At 41.0% G+C, this 17,951-nt stretch overlaps 1 protein-coding gene across 2 annotated transcripts in view; it reads right to left on the bottom strand.

The window, feature by feature from the left end:
- jag2b (jagged canonical Notch ligand 2b) overlaps nt 1–782 on the bottom strand; it is a 44,081-nt gene extending 43,299 nt beyond the window's left edge. For both annotated transcript variants that reach the window (XM_041958152.1, XM_041958153.1), the window contains exon 1: nt 470–782. In XM_041958152.1, the coding sequence (XP_041814086.1) occupies nt 470–538 (69 nt within the window). In that variant the 5' untranslated portion in view covers nt 539–782. The remainder of the gene's footprint in view (nt 1–469) is intronic.
- Nucleotides 783–17,951: the final 17,169 nt, after the last annotated feature.

Here is a 17,951-nt window from a genome sequence, read left to right as displayed (position 1 = left end):
ACCGAGCGCGTGAGCAGTCCACAGCCTCCCCAGGCTGGGGAGGGGGGGCTTTTTGGACAATCAGGTTACTCTCACCGCTGCAGCAGCCAATTGATGCAATGCAACTTCCAACTTCTTGGTTCAGGCCTCATTCTGCCCCCCAACCCCCCCCACCTCAGATTAAAATTAAGAAAAAAAAAAAACACAAGAGGGCTCTCAGCATTGTAGCCAAAATGGAGAGAAGCCTGTATCAATTCCCCAGACTTCAATCTTGTCATGGTAACATGATCACATGCTCCACAACTGACGGCTACGTAATTCAATTATCGATTAATGTGATGCAGAATATGCAATGCCGGAGAGCAAACGCATCTGCCCACGCCCACCAACTTTTGACATAGGTAATTTTAAACATTTATTTCATTTGCGTGGAGCAGAATTAAATATATTTTTCTTCCTGGATGGAGGGATAAAATAAAAGCCTCCTTACCTCCGTCCATAACGTCAACAGCAGGCACACTATTGGGAAGCGATTCCTAATCCTGGTGCGATTCCACATGCCTCCGATTAATTAGAGTGACATAGAGGTGGTGGGGGGGCGGGAGAGAGAAGCGATAAGAAAAGACAAACAGCCGCGGACCCGGCGACTAGTTCCTCCGCTCCTGACATGCAAGGAGAAAATATTCACATGCGCGTCTTCCCCGCCGTGTGCGTCCGGATTTCAGCGAGGCGTTACATGCGTGTGTGCGAGCAGGCGGCGGATTGCAGCGCATTGATGGTCCCTGCACAGGAGTGTCCCTCCGTCAAATCTCTCCACACAGCAACTGAGATGTTTCGTAGCCACGGCCTGAGGAGAGGATGTCTGCTTTGATTGGCAGCTCCGCAAACCACTTACAAATTGGCCTGCGGGCAGTCTGTGAGCCAACCGGATTAAGGGGCGGACAATGGTATAATAACCCCCACCAGCCCTGCTCCTCCTCCTCCACCTCCACCTCCTCCTCTTCCTCCTCCCAAAACTTGAATTGAGCTGGGGTTCGTCCTGAGCTTCATTTGGACAAACCGCATTACAGCACGCGGACAAAGCAGAGGTCGACTTTAATTAAACGCGCCCGCAAAGATAGGGCGACGTGCAGGGTTATTATTTCAAATTAGGCCGCTGTCTTCATTTTAATTAATTGTTTGCGCTCTAATATTTCCATCTTTTCGCACCAAGCGTTTGAATATAATTTGTCACCAGGAATTCCTAAAAATAGTCCCGCAAATCGACTAAAAGTGGGCTAATCGCTGATGACAGATGTGATTTGATTATGACAATGTGATTATAATTTATATTAAACTGACAGTTTACATGGAAGATTTGTTCTGAATGCCTCTCGGTTGGTTTGATTTCAAATTTCGGACTCAAATTGATTTTCCTTCCTAATCTAGTTGCTTTTTAACTCTAATGATGCTTATAAAAATTTACTTCTGGCTCACTTGTGATTAAAATTTATTTGATCCTCTTGCCAGAAACATGTTTCCACTCATGTGTTTCTGCAAAATTATTGTCTACTGAAAGTAAAACTGCCCTTAAACACATCACTTTTTCAGTAACAAGACCAAACTAACCAAGGAGCTCAATTCACATCACCCCATTCATTACAGTAGATTAGAGCGCCCTCTACTGTCTGCATCAGTCAGCGTTTAACCTCATTCTCTACAACCCGGTAATATGAGGACAGAAGATGTACAAAAATAGATATATAATAATAATAAATCATGTCACACATTTCCGTTTTCATATTCTGGTGTTCTCATAATTTCTTAGGTCTTGAACGAATCTTGATATGAAAAAAAAATATTTGCAGTTTTTGTGTATGTTCTTGTCAATGGTGGAAGACCTACTCAGATCTTTTACTTAAGAAAAAGTAGAAGTAAAAGTCCTGCGTTAAAAATTTTACTTCAGTGAAACTACATAAGCGTCAGCATCAAAACATACTTCATGCACAAAAACTGTAAGTACTCATTGTGCAGAATCATATGTATTATATCATTGGATTATAATCACTGATGCATTCATGGGTACGCATCGCTAATGTTGCAGCAGGTAAAGGTGGAGCTAATTTCAGTTACTTCATGTACGTTCAGGTGGATTAATCCATAATGGTGCATGATCATTTATTCATTGATTTATATTTTGTATTAACAATCTTAATCTGCAAAGAAACTCACGTAAAATCAGTGTAAAGTAAAGTACAAGTGCCTCAGAATTGTACTTAATTACAGCTCGTTTACCCTCAACTGATCTCCATATTTACAAGATGTCCACCTTCTTTTGATTGATTAGCAACCCCAGCTGCAGGTCATCTGACCCCCCCCCCCCAACAATACTGTACATATATAGAGACAGATGTAAACATTTGCAGTAGCTTCCACGCTTGTCTCAGTGTAGGATATTTACATCACCTGACAGCATGCCCTAATGCTTCTGATTTTTCTGTCCCCCTTTTCCTCCTTCCAAAATTAAACTGACTTCCTTTCATTTTCACACACCGGACGACAGTTTAAGGTTAAAAGAGTTTCATAATCCATCATACTGACTATGATTTCTTCTTTTCTTGCTCCTAAACTTCCATTTGTGTGACAGAAGACGGAAGTGAAACATATATATTTAAATAATGTGACTTAATAATATGACAAAACTTCAAACTTCAAATCATGATGATTGTATATCTCAAGCAAGTTCTTAAGATGATTTGCATGGTGCATTGTAATAAACGGAAACCAGCGGCTGTATGAAAGAGGAGAGCAGCACATGAACCAAAAACACATATATACTCAAACATGGGTATGGGAGATTGCAGTAAATTGGCTGCGACATATAAAACACAGAGACCGGTTGTATTTTTTCTCACCCTGAAAGGCATGAAAGCGTCCAATGAGTACTTATATCACAGGTGAACCAAAGACGCAGAGTGGCCGGTGCATTATTTCTGTACATAATGTTAATTTACAGACATTTTTATTGCTTCCTTATGAGAAGCCTGACTATTGCTTGACTGTGACCCCATTTTTAAATGAACACATTTAAGCAGGGGTGTGGTTCCTTAAATGAAAAGACTGAAGCTATGTGAAAAACTCTTGTCACCTGTATCTATCTATTAATCACTTTGACAAAACAACATGCTCATGTAAGCTGTTCATCCATTCTATCCCTATGAATAAAGCTTTCATCATTAATCGAAGCAAGACGTTTTGCAGCTCAGGTGTAAGTGACCGCCGAATTCACCCCCGACTCAGAGAGAGAGAAGCTGCCAATCACAGTGTGTGTGACAGCTCCTGCCCTCCATGTCTCCGTCTCCTTCTCATCAGGCGACTGCCAGCCCGTCAGATAGGCCTTGAAGGAGGCTGTCGATAGCCTGAGCAGCCGCAGCCGCTTGGACTGGAAAATTTCACACGCTGTCACAAGTACATGTGAGTGCCTTAAGTTGCCTCACACCTAGTGAAGGGCCTCAGGTGGTGAAGGAACAGTGTGTGTGTGTGTGTGTGTGTGTGTGTGTGTGTGTGTCGTCTGTAGTGTTTGACCACTATGGGTTTTTAGCCATGCTAGCAGCGAGGCTCTAGAGGTGGCAGTGTCAGCTGGTTGGCTCGTCCACCCCTTTGGTCCACACCAGGGATGGATAAGAGTTTAGTGACACCAATGCCATTATCGATTCTGCCTATTGATCTGATTCTTTATTGATTCCCTTATTGATTCCCGTCTGTAGCCTGAGAGCTATCTGTGGCACCATTTGAAATGGATGAAATGAGAGAATATTTGCCCAGCGTTTGTTTTCATTAAAAAAAAATCTGCTAAGCCAGCGTGCATGGCGCTAATGTTATCATGACAGGATACTAGCGGACATGCTGCTCGGCTAGGAAGCAGTGGTCAAATTCATACATGGCATTCCTGGAATTTAAGATCATGCTGTGTAGAATGAAGTTCAAGCATATTGCTGCTGTTTGTGAAATGATGCCACATTTTGACTGTTTGGACGTTTCCAGCAGGTTGACTCTGACGTCACCGTTCTGCTGCGTGCAACTGCTGTAAAAAACATGGCGCCGTCGATAAAAGGAATTGATGAGCTGAATACGTTAGCATGCTAACCCACTAAATAAGCTGGTGAACATGTAAACAATAAATCTGTTAAACACCAGTGTGTTAGCTTCTGATGTTAGCATTCAAGTCCAGCCTCACAAAGATGCGAGCACAGACTCTTCAGCTGTGTTGAATTCAGGCTGCATAATAACTAATATCTTGTGCTGAATGTAAATTTTTTAAAGACATTTTTCATTGTCCTGCCCATAAAATGAAAAGCATTCAGTGTTTACCCCACAGCTGTTTTCATGTCAAGGTGGAAATGCCTCTGTAAAAGCCTTTAGACCTTAATGATTCACTAATATGCGCCTCGCCATTGAAACCGTGACTAATGACATTTGTTAAGCATCTCTTTAAGCCTGAGTGATTCACCAGAGGAGCCGGGGTACATTTCGCCTGAACGTACAACACTGATCTATAAAAAAACTACCTGGAAATCTAAACAACAAAAGGAAATAAGCAAAATAACAACGAAAAATCAGGATTTTAGATATGAGACTGTTTTGAGACTAATATTAGTCCGATATAGCACCAAACTCTGGCGTCTCGTGAATGCTAACACCTACCAAAGGGCCTCGGGTGGTGTGCGCCTACCTTGTCTTCCTGTTTGCATACATGTGTGTGAGGCACAGAGAGAGGAGTGTGTGTGTGCAGGAGGAGAAGGGATTATGAGTGGGAGCGCTGTGGGGGGTTTGCCAGTCTCCAGGGGGGAGGTGAAGTGGATTTCTTCTCTCATCCATTTTTCATGGCTTTTCTCCTTTCAGATCTCCGGTCTCTGTACATACGGCTGACGGGTCGATTCTCTTTTATCTTTAAGCATCTTTTGGGGCCTCAGTGTGTGTGTGTGTCTGGTGGCGTTTGGGGAGGGTTTGATGGTGGCGGCACGGGTCAAGGTTGAGACATGCTGTTTTTCATCAAGCTCTAATGACTTTCTCGCCACACTGGCTGCTAAGATGATGCTCATTTGCTGATGTATTCTGGGTTTTAATTGTGGGTGGCGTCAGTGTCTTTAATGGTTAAGTCACTGAATACTGAATTCTAAATATGTAGTGAAGATGATGTGTATGTGCTCTACAGTGCAGATGGGTGCAAGGACGTGATGCAAGATCTCATAGGAATATTATGGAGGTCAGTCCAGATGGACCAGACATAAACAGTACTGTTTAATAGCAGTTTACTCCCCTTGTGAATTAATTCAAACACATATGTCTTTTAAAAGGAGCTTTAAATAATTGATGACCTCTGTTTGTGACCTCTAGGGTTCATCATCATTGGGCGAACTTGTTTCCAGGCCTCCATCCTTACCTTTGAGCTGCAGAAGGCTAGCTGTCAGTACTTCCATAGCAGAGAAAGCTCCAACAGATTTAATGATGATCACAATGCAAAACACTGGAATAATAATAACACTGATTTTCATTTTTTGGTGTTGGTATTTGAAGTCTTTTGGGAATTCACTGCATGGCATTGGACAGGTGCTACACTCTTTTCCACTGATAATCATGTATTTTGAATTTTATGTGAATTGTTTAGCATTTTTAGCAAAAGCTTTCATTGCAGAATGCCCTGCACAGTGTAGTTTAAGAATGTGGATGGAGAGTTCAAGTGTCAGAAAGGCTGGAGAAATGATAAGGCAGCCTAACCAAAGCTAACCTCACCTATCATCAAAAAAGCTAATTTATGAACCATATTGTTTACATCTTCATATACATCAGGTGTAAAGATCAATGAGGTTTCTCACATCGGATATTCTAATAAGTCACATTGTAGATTAATAAAGGTGACATATGTGAATATCTGCTTTAAACTAGTAATTAATTTCGTTTATTTTTCTGACTCACGGACATGAAAAAGACAACGCACTTCCCTGAATTCATGCATCAAACTTTTCCATTCCATTCCATGAACTTCTGTCCTCATCATGTTCATTTTGTTCTGGCATTTTCTGCCTTTATTTGATTGTTGTGTAGACTGAAATGGATCACGGGTAGAGAAAGTGAAATCGACGGAGTTGAACCAAGGACGTCACGGTTACCTGTCCTCTGCACTTTGAACAAATCCAGATAAATCAGATAAAAGCACGCATTTCCTCGCACATGAATCATGCTTTCAGATCTGATGTCCCTCACTGTTCAAGTGAGAAAAATGTAGCCCAAGATTAAGTTGTGTTCATGTGTTCATCAGCTGTAGAAAGAATGAGGAAACTACCGCTCGCTCTGCACAAAGGCTGGCAGAGGAGCGTAGCTCCTCCGGCAGATTGCCAGGCAAAACACTCAACACTGAATGGCAGTTATGCAAATGCTGGTGAGCACAGTCTTAAAAAATGATTAAAATACCTTGTTAGCTGCCACACTGTTGGCACAATATGTTAGCAGCAGTTTAAAGTGCCAAAACAAACCTCAATCGGCAACATTTCATGATCAAAATGTAAGCTAACGAGCTAGTTCTGACTTTGGCTGCCAATCTTAGACATATCCCTCCAACAAAAGATGAAGCTTAATCTAAAGTTCTGAATTTAGCTAGTTAGCTAGCTATTGGACAAGCTAGCCAGCTAAATTGAGTTAGTTCGTCTAATATCTAAGCTAGCTAACTAGCGCTGGGCATCTCGATAAGCTAAAATTTGTTACAGTAAGATTGTGGAATTTTCAAACTCACATGATGGCAGGCAGTCCTCTTCACAACTTTTAAGGTTAAAACCAACTATACAAAATTAATTTAACCGAGAAAGCTTGTTTCTGTTACATCTTTAAACCTTGTGAGCAGCTGAGTGGCTAAAATGTCAAATTTAAACTCGCTTAATAGTCTAAAAAGTTAACCACAACAAGGACAAGATGGAACAAGGACAACATGGCTCATAATCTGGTTTATTTTCAGCAGCACAGATGCTACTAATTGATCATAGGAATACTATAGGAATACTACAGGCAGAAGTGTGTCTCTATGATCCTCTTGCTCTTCTTTGACTACATGTTGCTGCTTGTCACTTTGATTGTGAAGGTAAATCTACTTTCTAGAGTATAAAAGGTACAATATAGTATAGAGTATTTGTAGTATATAGTTTATAGAATATTATAGATCCAAGAAAGGGCACAAATGCAAATCCATTGAAACACTTCAGCACCATGGACAGTGGATTGATCAATACACAGCATAGTTAGGCAATTGATAAACCCCAGTCAGATAAAGGATCAATGAGTCAGCCAGACTAGACAAACAAATTCAACTAAACAACCCCTGCGCTCTCTCGCTTACAAGAGGACGGAGAGGGGGATGGCATCTAAACAAGGGGGATGCATTTTGGACATTTTGCTAATGAGAAGGATGGAATCCCCCCTCGTATTGCCTACCGCGTTTACCTGAAGTCTGCTTATAACTGACCGCAGGGTTTGCAACCAGGCCAAGCAAGTACTTGGCCAGTCCAAACTAGCATTGTCGCCTAACAAGTGCTTTCATGAGCTAAACATCTGGAACACCAACACGCTGCATAGGCTGCTTGACTTGTCAAAAATACAACCTCATGGTTTCCTTATGAAGACAAGACATTTTAAGATGTCATGTTTTTCCTCCTTGTGCCAATATTCTGCGACAAAGATGGATAACATAGTGGTTTAATTTAATAGACTGAGATTGTCAAGCTGGTCTACAAACGAAGCCGTAGTATTTCAGTGACTTCAGTTACCCAGTTTCATCCTTCACCTCCCATGGTTAACTGAGCTATCAAGTGTGTGGAAAGGGCATTTACGCTGCGATAGCATGAGACATGTAGTCACCACTGACACTGAAGTGTACCTCTCTCATGCCCTCATGTTCTGCTCTGCTGATAGTATTGTATGCATTTGTGTTTTCTCATGCCGAGAGCTCAGATTTCATGCAGCACAGGCCAGTCTGTGTGATGTGTTACTGTCCTGAGGAGGGAAAGTGACAGACATTTCCAAAGTAACTGGAAATGCATAGTTGGGTTTCAATAACACGGTCCACCTGCAACACACATTTGTGAACAGAGATACAAAAACCACAGTTACAATGTTAACCAGTCAGGCAAGTTAATGGCACTTCATATTGTACGTCTTGCTTTTCCTGTTCGTGCTTTGGAGCTGATTTTGTCCCTGTTTAACCTTTTCGATATATGACATGACAACTAAATTAATGGTTGCTCATGCAGAACCTCCTTTAATTTTGGGTATTTTCTGTGAAGGCCTGGCAACACTAAATCTTGTCTAATGTTTACATTCTGTTGCTAAAAACTCAACGATCATCTCCAACAGTTAGAGATTGGGAAAACGCTGCAGGGGATGCGTCCTAAAGCCCTTTGAACCTAAATTATTGTTTCCTTTCCTTCCTCTCCTCTGCTATCACCAACATGTAAGAGATGAGATATGATGCTCAGATTACCTAAAGCTGCCTGTCCGACCGTAAATCACTGATTAAAAGGCATGATTACAGAGGTGGTATGTTTCGATTTCTTTTCTTGCCAGTGTTAACATGACAGAGAAGACTTTCCTATTTGACTCCTTCCACATATGGAGATACGTAATGGGAGACTTGCCTAAACCCTCCGATCCACCCCAGCATGCACAGCCCAGGGCCTCATAAATTACGTCACTGATAAGGCCCAGCAGAAGCTGCATAAAGACTAACAACACTGCAGAAAAAGAGCAGCAAAACCTGTATGACCACCTTGGCATTAGCCCTTTAAAACAGAAACAGGTTGTGGTTATCCACCTGGTTCCGATCGAGGATTGCTTATCAGTTTAGGCCAGCCCCCCCACTCCTGTTCTTCCTCAAAGCACGATGCCATGTTAATCCAAGGTTACGACCCAACTGCTCAAGAGATGAGGGCAGAAGAGCAGCACATCTTGTTGTAATTTCAAGGGTAGGTTTGGCAATAAGAAACGATGGATTACTTGATCTGATCAGGAGATTCAGCTGTATTTGCCAATATTTTTGGCGGTGGCTCCCAGAGTCGTGGTGGGGACTCACCTAAGGGGAAGCAGCAGGTGACATCTGATGGATCGTGATTACCTACAAAAATAGGAAATAAGTAAACAACCCACCATGCTATATTTTTTCTAATCTAATCTAATTTGATTATCTATTATGAAAGAATGAAGCTCAGTCTTTTGTTCAACATGTCACAACTCATGCAGCCTGTGGTAACAAAGCAGAGTATAGGAGACTGTCCTCTCAAGACAAATGTTGTCAGCAAATGCCAAATAGTGACATGTGCTTACCTTCAAGTGACAAAGTCATCTTGTGGCAGCAGTAATTATGACTTTTGTTCATCAGGAGCCAAGGAGGAAGTAGTGTGACCTTAATGTGGTGCCACAAAGTCCGCACAGGAAGTAAGTCAGGGTGGATGGACGGGCCAAAAAATGTTGGACTTTACCACCAGAGGCTGCTGGATTCTTTCAACCATGACCAAGTTAGCTATGTGGCTATTACTGACACCATGATGACACAGGTCCCTAACCATCGTGAAGTCTTTATTTTTAACACAAACCACAATATTTTCCCTCTAACCAAGTTATTTTTGTGCCTAAATGTAACCAAACCTTAAACCTAGAGGTCGATGTCATCCTGTCACTAGTGGCGTCAGATCAGAGTGTTGTTCTGTAGGGCATGGTGTATTTTATTTCAAGGACTTTAAGGGTCAAAAACCCCCCAAAAAGTCAGTGACCACTGGTTAAAAGGATGTTTATTTAGCTTGATCTAACTACAAACATGCTACAGTAAAAGTATGCACTCAGTCAAAAGCTCAAGTGAACTACTAACTAGCTGAGTGGACCAAACCCGCAAACATCAAACAGTGCATGGACGAAACTGATGGCTCCAAAAAACAGACATTAGGTGTGTTAATAAAGACAGGTTGACAAAGGTAAATAAAGCACACCTCCTTCCCAGACACTGAGATCTCATTTGCATACAGATGGAGAGTGTGTCGGAGTGCTGGAATCATTCTGGTATTGTGCACATCAGTGTGTCCTCTGACTGCAGCGGTGGATCCTGTCTGTCCTTCAAAGGGCAGGTTTTTAGCTCCCACCTGTGAATGGACTGCATTCAGAGAGAGGGGTGGTAATCCATCTGCTGTGGTAACACACACACACACACACACACACATCCAGATGGTCTCTGGAGAACGCAGACGTCCCATGTGTCCAGTTACAACATGAAAGCAACAGGGACGCAATTCAAGTACCCATCCATCCACCCATCCCCACCACCCTTTTACAGATGGATGGGTGGGGTGTATTTCCAGAATTGCTGTTCATACACAGACTCTGTAAGATTAAGCTTTTTTTTTTTTTTGTCTTACTAGAGGGATATGTCTAAGATTGGCAGCCACCTTTCCATTTTCTACTCATCCACAAGTTTCTGCTGTCATCAACTGAAATATTAGTTTGACTCATTTCTTTCTGAGAGTTAAATGAGAGGATCAATACTACTCTCAATTTTAGTTATTAAGTGTGGCACTAGAGCCAGGAAGTGATTAGCCTAGCTTAGCGTAAAAACTGGGAGCAGCTAGCACAGCTCTCTAATGTAAGAAATGCACATACCAGCTCACTAATGAACATGTTGTCTTGTAATTGATTAATCCACACACAGGTAAAGGTGAAAAAAACTATTTGGGCACAGTAACTTCCTGGTGTCTGGGTGTCAAAGCATCCAGCAAAGATGCTGCGTGGAAGTGATGGGTGTCAAGGAGCTCCCACTAAAACCAGAAATATTTATTTTTACATCTCTGCATGTGCACAAATTAAACGAAGATGATACAGTATTTTTATTTGTGAGTTTTAGAGGTCATGTTTGGTGTATTTTACAACTTTAGACTAAGCCATGCTAGCTGTTTCCACCTGCTTCCAGTCTTTCTGCTAAGCTAAGCTAATTTCTTTATGGTTCTCGCACCGTATTTAACGCACAGATCTGAGAGTGGTGTTGATCTTCTCGTCTAACTGCATTTCCTGAAATGTTGAGCTATTGCACGGTCTATTCCAGACAAGAGTGGCATCGATCATCTCAACCAGCTCACAGAAAGCGAAGAAAAGTTTTTCCCAAAATGCTGAACTCTCACTTTAAGGCCTGTTCATGTAAAGGTCCAGCTGAACACACCTTGGCTAACTTCACAACCTGATTTCAGCAATAAGCCACCAGATGACTCATATTTCAAAACCACAGAGCAGAGCAGCAGAAGCAAGCTGAGGACACAAGCACCGGAGGTCAAACATTTCTCTTTCAGTCTTAATGTTATGAAGGTCAAAAGCTTTACAGGAAAATGAAATAAAAACCTGTCAAGCACTTGTCTGGAGCTTCTGCTGCACTGCACAAGCGACATTACCGGAGAAGCGTGTTTTGATACTGAAGTAAGAGGGAGCACAAGCGTGACCTGATGTCAATTTGTTCCCAAGCAACATGCTTTCATGAGAGCAGCAGATGAGTGGTGCTGGCATTTGAATAAAGAACGGAATAGTCAGAGTAATGTGTAGAGAAAGAGTAGTTTTTAAAGGCGTGTTGAGAATTGAGGGGAAAAACCTATTTTAATGGCCACTCTGTGTTAAACTACTCCATATAGTCTATCTACTCATACTAATCTTCCTTTCATTTCTTTACTCTCATGCATACACACTGGACACACCTGATGCTCCTCTAGTAACAATGACTCTACAAGAAAGAAAATGTCCTTCCTGCTTCCCTGCACTCACTGCACACACACACGTCTGCTGAATCGTCTTTGATAAAATCACCTCCGCAGTGCAACAGCTTTTGTTTTCTCTGCGGCTGAATGTGAGAACCCTGCTTTCGCTTCTGGGAAACCTATCCAGCCGCTCATCGAGATCAGATCTGCAGAATTTACATCTAGTCTGCCTCGTCTCCACAGAGGGATTCTTTGCATAAATGTGTCGTCCCGTTTCCTGATCCACATCGAGTTTAGTCTGACCAGGATGCGTTTGTGCAAAACGGGTGATGTATATCAACAGGCTGCATAAAGGCTGCTGACAGATTCATGTAAGCAGCGGGGAAGTGCTGTGCATTTCAGGGTAATCACAGAATACTTGCTGATCTCTGTTCTTCCAGTTTCCTCTGGAAGCCAAGTTTCATCACTTCATGCCAACATAAAAGTTTTACTTTTAAAACATTTATAAGCAGTGCACAAACATTCAGTTAAGTTTTTTTTGTTGACTGACTTTATCTTACAGACCTGCAGTTATGCTAAAGCTAAACAGGGGGATTAAACATGTGTGAATTTTGATGATCTACTATTAATGAGGAAACACAACCCAGCTTAATGCTTTAAAACCTTAATATGATTTGCAATTAAATGAGACAAATTTAGCCTCCAAAATAAGAGCGGCCTATTTCTGAAACTTTCAGTATCATACAGTATGGGAGAAAGAAAGGTGGACAATAGGGAGATTATTGTGAAGGATCTTAAATTGTTCACCAAGAAACAGCTACAGAACAAAACTTCCTCTAAAACCACAAATTGTTCTTTTTACTTTCTATTTGTATGCAGAATAATTAGCGAGCTTTCGAGGTGCTGGTAGGTGGATTTTTGAAGTGAGCCAGGCTAGCTGTTCCCCTCTGATTCCAGTCTTTATGTTAAGCTAAGCTAATCGCCTCTGGACTCCAGCTTCGGATGTAATGCAAAGACATGAGAGTGGTATGAATCTTCTCATCTAACTCTCAGAAAGAGAGCGAACTATCCCTTTAATGGTAGAAAGGTCAGGTTGCCACATGATTTGTGACTTTGCAAACCAATTTCACCGCATTTCACTAAATTCCTACTTTAACTTGACATCTGACCCGTACATTTTGACTTGGGAGGTCACCAAACCACGCTCAAAATCGTGACATTCTCCTAAAAATGAGCTTGAAAAGTGAAAAGTTAATAGAGGACTAAAAAATGACATTTTGGGCATGGAACCCATTTTATTTCAACTTAATGCAGTTTAATCCAACACAGTTAGTGCACATGCAAAGTATCATATTTAAATATATATACTGTATGTTTGTACCAAGTGTCATGTTTTAAAAGTTAAATATTTTAACATTTAGGTAATAAATTAACAAAATTGAAACATTACTGAAAACACTGCCCACAATGAGTATACACTTTCAATAAAGCATAAAATACATGAGAAATTCGTAAAACTGCAATGTTGGTGTTTGTACTTTTCTTCAGAAAATATTTTTTTAAAAACACGAATTCAGTGTAAGACACCAGAAAAAAAAAATCACAATTGGACAAATTTCTTTATGTCTTTACCATGAGAAAAATCCTAATACGTCTTTCACTTAAAGGTATTATGTGTAGGATTTTCACTAAATATTACACTCTAATAGAATAACATATGTGCTACACATTATAGTCACTATGAACTGCTTAATAGCAGCAATTCTGATTATCTTCCCTCTTTTGCTTCTGAATATTCAGCTACCAGTGTGCCAATAAAGAAGCAACCATCCAAAATCACAAGTTCCTTTTCCAGGACTCATGAGCAAATCAAGCATCACTGAATGTTTAATGCAACAAACGAATACTGAGTCGATCACCGGAGGTAATGTTTGAACGGTCACATCCATGGTCCAAGTTAACAGTAAAACATCTTTAATTAGAGAATACTACACATAGCACCTTTAAAAACATGTTCGTGATCGTTGAAGATACAGTAAGAAATTGTCAAACGGCGCACAAACCATGAACAGAAGAGAACAAAAAAACAATCACAGATGAAGAAGCAACTACAGCAAAGCCATGGGGGAACATCTATAAAAGTCTGGTGCTAATGAATTAAGTATTCTGTCACAGAGAACCGCTGAGTTTTCACATTTCTGACATGTTGCTGAGTATCTGATATGTCAGCGTCTTAGAAGCAAGCAAACGGACACGAAACATTTTCGTTATGTGCCTGAGTGATGGAGGTAGAAATTTCCAACGCTGGGCTAACGGTTAATATCCAGCATAGGCAAGAATGAATTTTACAACCATTTACTTACCTCAAATGTTTGTGTTAGATTTAATAGAAGTAGCATATGGCTTACCAGTGGCACAGTCTGCAACCTCACTCTGGACTGTCAAAAGTGCATTTACTTCTGTTGTAGAGGGGAAGGCTCGGCTTGTCCCCGTGGGAGACTTCAAGGAATACTTCAACATTTCGGCAAATACACTTGTTTGCATTTTTGCCAAGTGTTAGATGAGAAGATTGACACCCCTCTCAAGTTTGCTCAGTTAATACGAAGCTACAGCTGGCAGCCAGTTAGCTTAGCTTAGCACAAAGACTGGAAACAGAGGGAAAAAGCCAAACTTTGCACCTGTTTTGAGTCTTTATGCTAAGCTAAGTTAGCTAGCTGCTGGCTGTAGTGTTATATTTACCCTTTACATAACAGTTGTGTCAATCTTGTCAGGTAACACTCAGCAAAAAAAAAAAAAAAGAGCAAGTAAGCCTGTTTTGTAAAATGTCGACCTTTTCCTTTAAGACCTCCAAGAACACTGCCGATCACCAGTGTTACCGACTTCGGAATAAAGTCAACACTTTGAATCTGGGCTCCAAAGTCAAATTTTAGCGTTTAACCCAGAAAAACACACATAAGATTTATGCGACATAAGATCACAAAAACATAGCCGTTACATCTGAACAGCTTATAACAGAAATAAAAAAAAATGGCTGAGTATAAAATGGACTGCAGGTCTGATCAACTGGAGAGTTTTGAATCTACAGGCTGAACAAAAATAAAATACGGCCTATATAGATGCGCTGGCTCGACCAGCTGAACCTGAAGTGCTCGTGTTTCTTTTGGCAACCGAATCCTCTGCAACAATCGAGCTGAAATCACAACATCGCCAGACGTTAGACTCTCCCACTTGCAGCTGCCGTCTATTTTTATAAATGTCACTTTTGTTTTCAGCGTGTCAGTCATTAAGGCTGCAGTGTGGCCTCTGTGATGTTCACTAACTGCACTCCGCTCTCAGATAATAGCTGGAGGGAAGGTGTGGAGAAGTACGCAACCGCGGTTGGCTTGCTGGCTGATGCCGCCCACAGTGACGAGCCTACGGAAAAGGCGAAGAAAGGCCTTGTTTCTGCGACAGCTTCACTCGAACGGTGAAGTCACACGGCAGCTCTCCACGTTTGACAGGCACATAAAGTTACAGACTGGCCTCTAAAGTTAAAATGGCTTTGTTTTCTCACGTTTCACATCAAGCCAAATCAGAAGCAGTCGGCCTCATGTCAGCAAACCGAGATTTGTTTTTAACACACATTGGATTTTTTTTTCTATAAACTTTGGAATGATTATGGCCAACCCCTTTAAGATCTGGGCTACAGATCGTTTTCTAACGAAGCGACCACCTTCATTATCCCATACGGTGGGTTCATCTCATACTAGATGGGAACGAGACTGGAAAACTGTGAGCACCATTGGGAATCTTTCCGTTAGCTTCTCGGCTAAACGTCTCTCAGCAAGTGTTGACTTTATTTAACTGAAGTCTAAAGAAAGAAGGCGAACAAAGAATGAGGGAATGAGGCCATGAGCTGATGAGTACAAGGTGCCACATAAATGACTTCTAATGATATTATGGTGGCTGGTTATCATGATGTGCAGTTGTTTAAAAGTCATGTTTAAAAGTGTTGTTGTTTGTTTGTCTTCATGCCTCGTGGAACTAACAAGGCGTTCACTGCTTATTTTGTGGTTTTCCAAAGGTGCTTTTCCACATTTTTCCAGAGTCAGTACACATCCTGCAGTTTGCACGTGTCTGGATCTGATTTAGTGTTGGACGTCTACTGTTAATCAGGTTTGGTTGCAATCAATTTAGTAAGTGAGAGTCATCTTTTTCCAAGAAAATCAGAGAAAGACAACTAATTCAAGCAGTTCCAGCAGACGATACAATCCTTCATCAAGGACATTATTCGATGGACAGAAGGGAAAAGAAGCTAAATGATTGGGCAAAGAGGGACATAAATATGGCTTCAAAGTTTAGTTGATTCAAGTTCGCTTGACTTTGTTTTTGCAGATATGACGGATGCATTTAGAGGTCAAGCGGCACCAGATAACCACACAGAGATGCCTGAAAATGATGCTCAGTTTTCTTCTGAGAGAACTGCTGTGAGATTCAGTCAGATCATAAACCTGATGCACCAATGTTAAAAAAAAAAAAAAGACCCAAAAAAAGAAAAACAAGGTTTTGTGGGTAAAAGAAGATAAATGTTGACATTTGATTGTCATTTATTCCTCTGCCTACAAAAGCCTAAAAGCCCAAAAACAACTCGTGGCCTGATGCTCACATTCACCTGGAGTATTTCTTCACTTTCACACCAGAGTGCAGACAAACACATCTGCACCTCGCTGTGTTATTCTGACTTGAATTTCTTCTTTGTTTAATAAGGAGAAATCATGATTTTAACATCTATTATGTTCAAGGTGTTATTAACATTGTACTTAAAACTCTTACAAATACTACTACTAATAATAATACAGCACTTTTTCATGATTTTGTAGTCAATAAACCATCCAGTTATGCAGGCAGGTCTTTTTTTAACAACTTAACCGTTAAATTTCACACATATTTTCCAGCTTTCAAACTCTGCAGGTGCATCAAGAAGAGCTGAACTCTCACTCACGTTACTGTAGCTGAACATCTGTGTCGTTCTCTCTTATTATATAAATAATGACAAGCGTTACGTGTTTGAAGTGAGTGGTATTTTTCTAAAAACAGCATCAGCTTTGCTTCAGAAGTTGCATATTTTTATCAAAACTATAAGGTGGGGAAATTTCTTCCTATTCACATATTAATTGATGAACTACCAGCCCTTTTTGAATGAAGAAACATACTAACGGAGTAAGAGTGGCAAGGACTTTGTTGCCTTTGAGCTGCAAGTGATTTTCAAATATAATGATGTAAAAAAACATGCTGGTCGTCATCACATCCGGAGATCCGCCCTGAATATGACCAACAGTTTGACTATTTGGACCTGAGATTTTGGCAAACTGCTGATGAGATTTACTTTGTGAGATCAGGTTTGTGTGTTAATGACTACCAAGATTTGCGGCGCTGAACCTCCAAAGTGAATTATGATGGAGGCAATCTTTTAGATGGGTTAAGTCCTTTAAAATATGCTCCTAAATCTGCATCAGTGTGTTCAAAATGTAACCTTAACGTGCCGGTCTCTGCTGTTTTTCCAGTCTGTCTTGATCACAGGAAAAAAAACATGAATTATGACAAATATGAAACAAATATGAATTTCCATGTGTCCATGTCAAAGGTGTTTCTGACAAACGGTAACCCGGTGCAGGATTGTGCTTGAGAACGACGACGCCGTGCAGTGGAAGGTGTAAAGTGAGACAATACCGAACTCACATTTGCCACTTTGCTTGCTGAATGAAACGTCTGCTAATACGTCCACTGGTTTGACTTTATGAAGATTTTCCAGAAGAGTGAGAGTTGACTTCAGTGACAGTGAGTGATTGTTTAGCCCGGGGCACTATGATAAGTATTGCTTAAAGGCTGTGGGTCAGAGAAATTAATTGAGGCATGCTTGAACAAGTGGTGGTTAAAACACATCTGACACCTCGATCGTTACAAGGCCCCACCATTGACTAGCATAGTTTTTGCATTACTGGATCATGGCTTAAAGGAATGCTCCACTGTTTTGTTTTGGTTGTTTTTACCTGTATCTTTTAACGGTTGTAGAAAAAGGTAGGCGTTGTTCATATGTTCATATTGTCACATCAGATACAAAATTTCTCTTTGCACACTGTCAGGCAAGTTGGAATGTTTGCATGAGCTCCAAAAGCAAATGTTAGCATGCTGAAATGTTAACCATGACGGGTTAGCATCGAGGCTTGTTTGCAATGAATCCTGGCTGTT

The sequence above is a fragment of the Chelmon rostratus genome, chromosome 18 (assembly GCF_017976325.1).
Source record: "Chelmon rostratus isolate fCheRos1 chromosome 18, fCheRos1.pri, whole genome shotgun sequence".
NCBI classification, from domain to species: Eukaryota; Metazoa; Chordata; class Actinopteri; order Chaetodontiformes; family Chaetodontidae; genus Chelmon; species Chelmon rostratus.
Note: the sequence above shows the minus strand (reverse complement) of the source record. Positions and strands in the feature narration are given on the sequence as shown.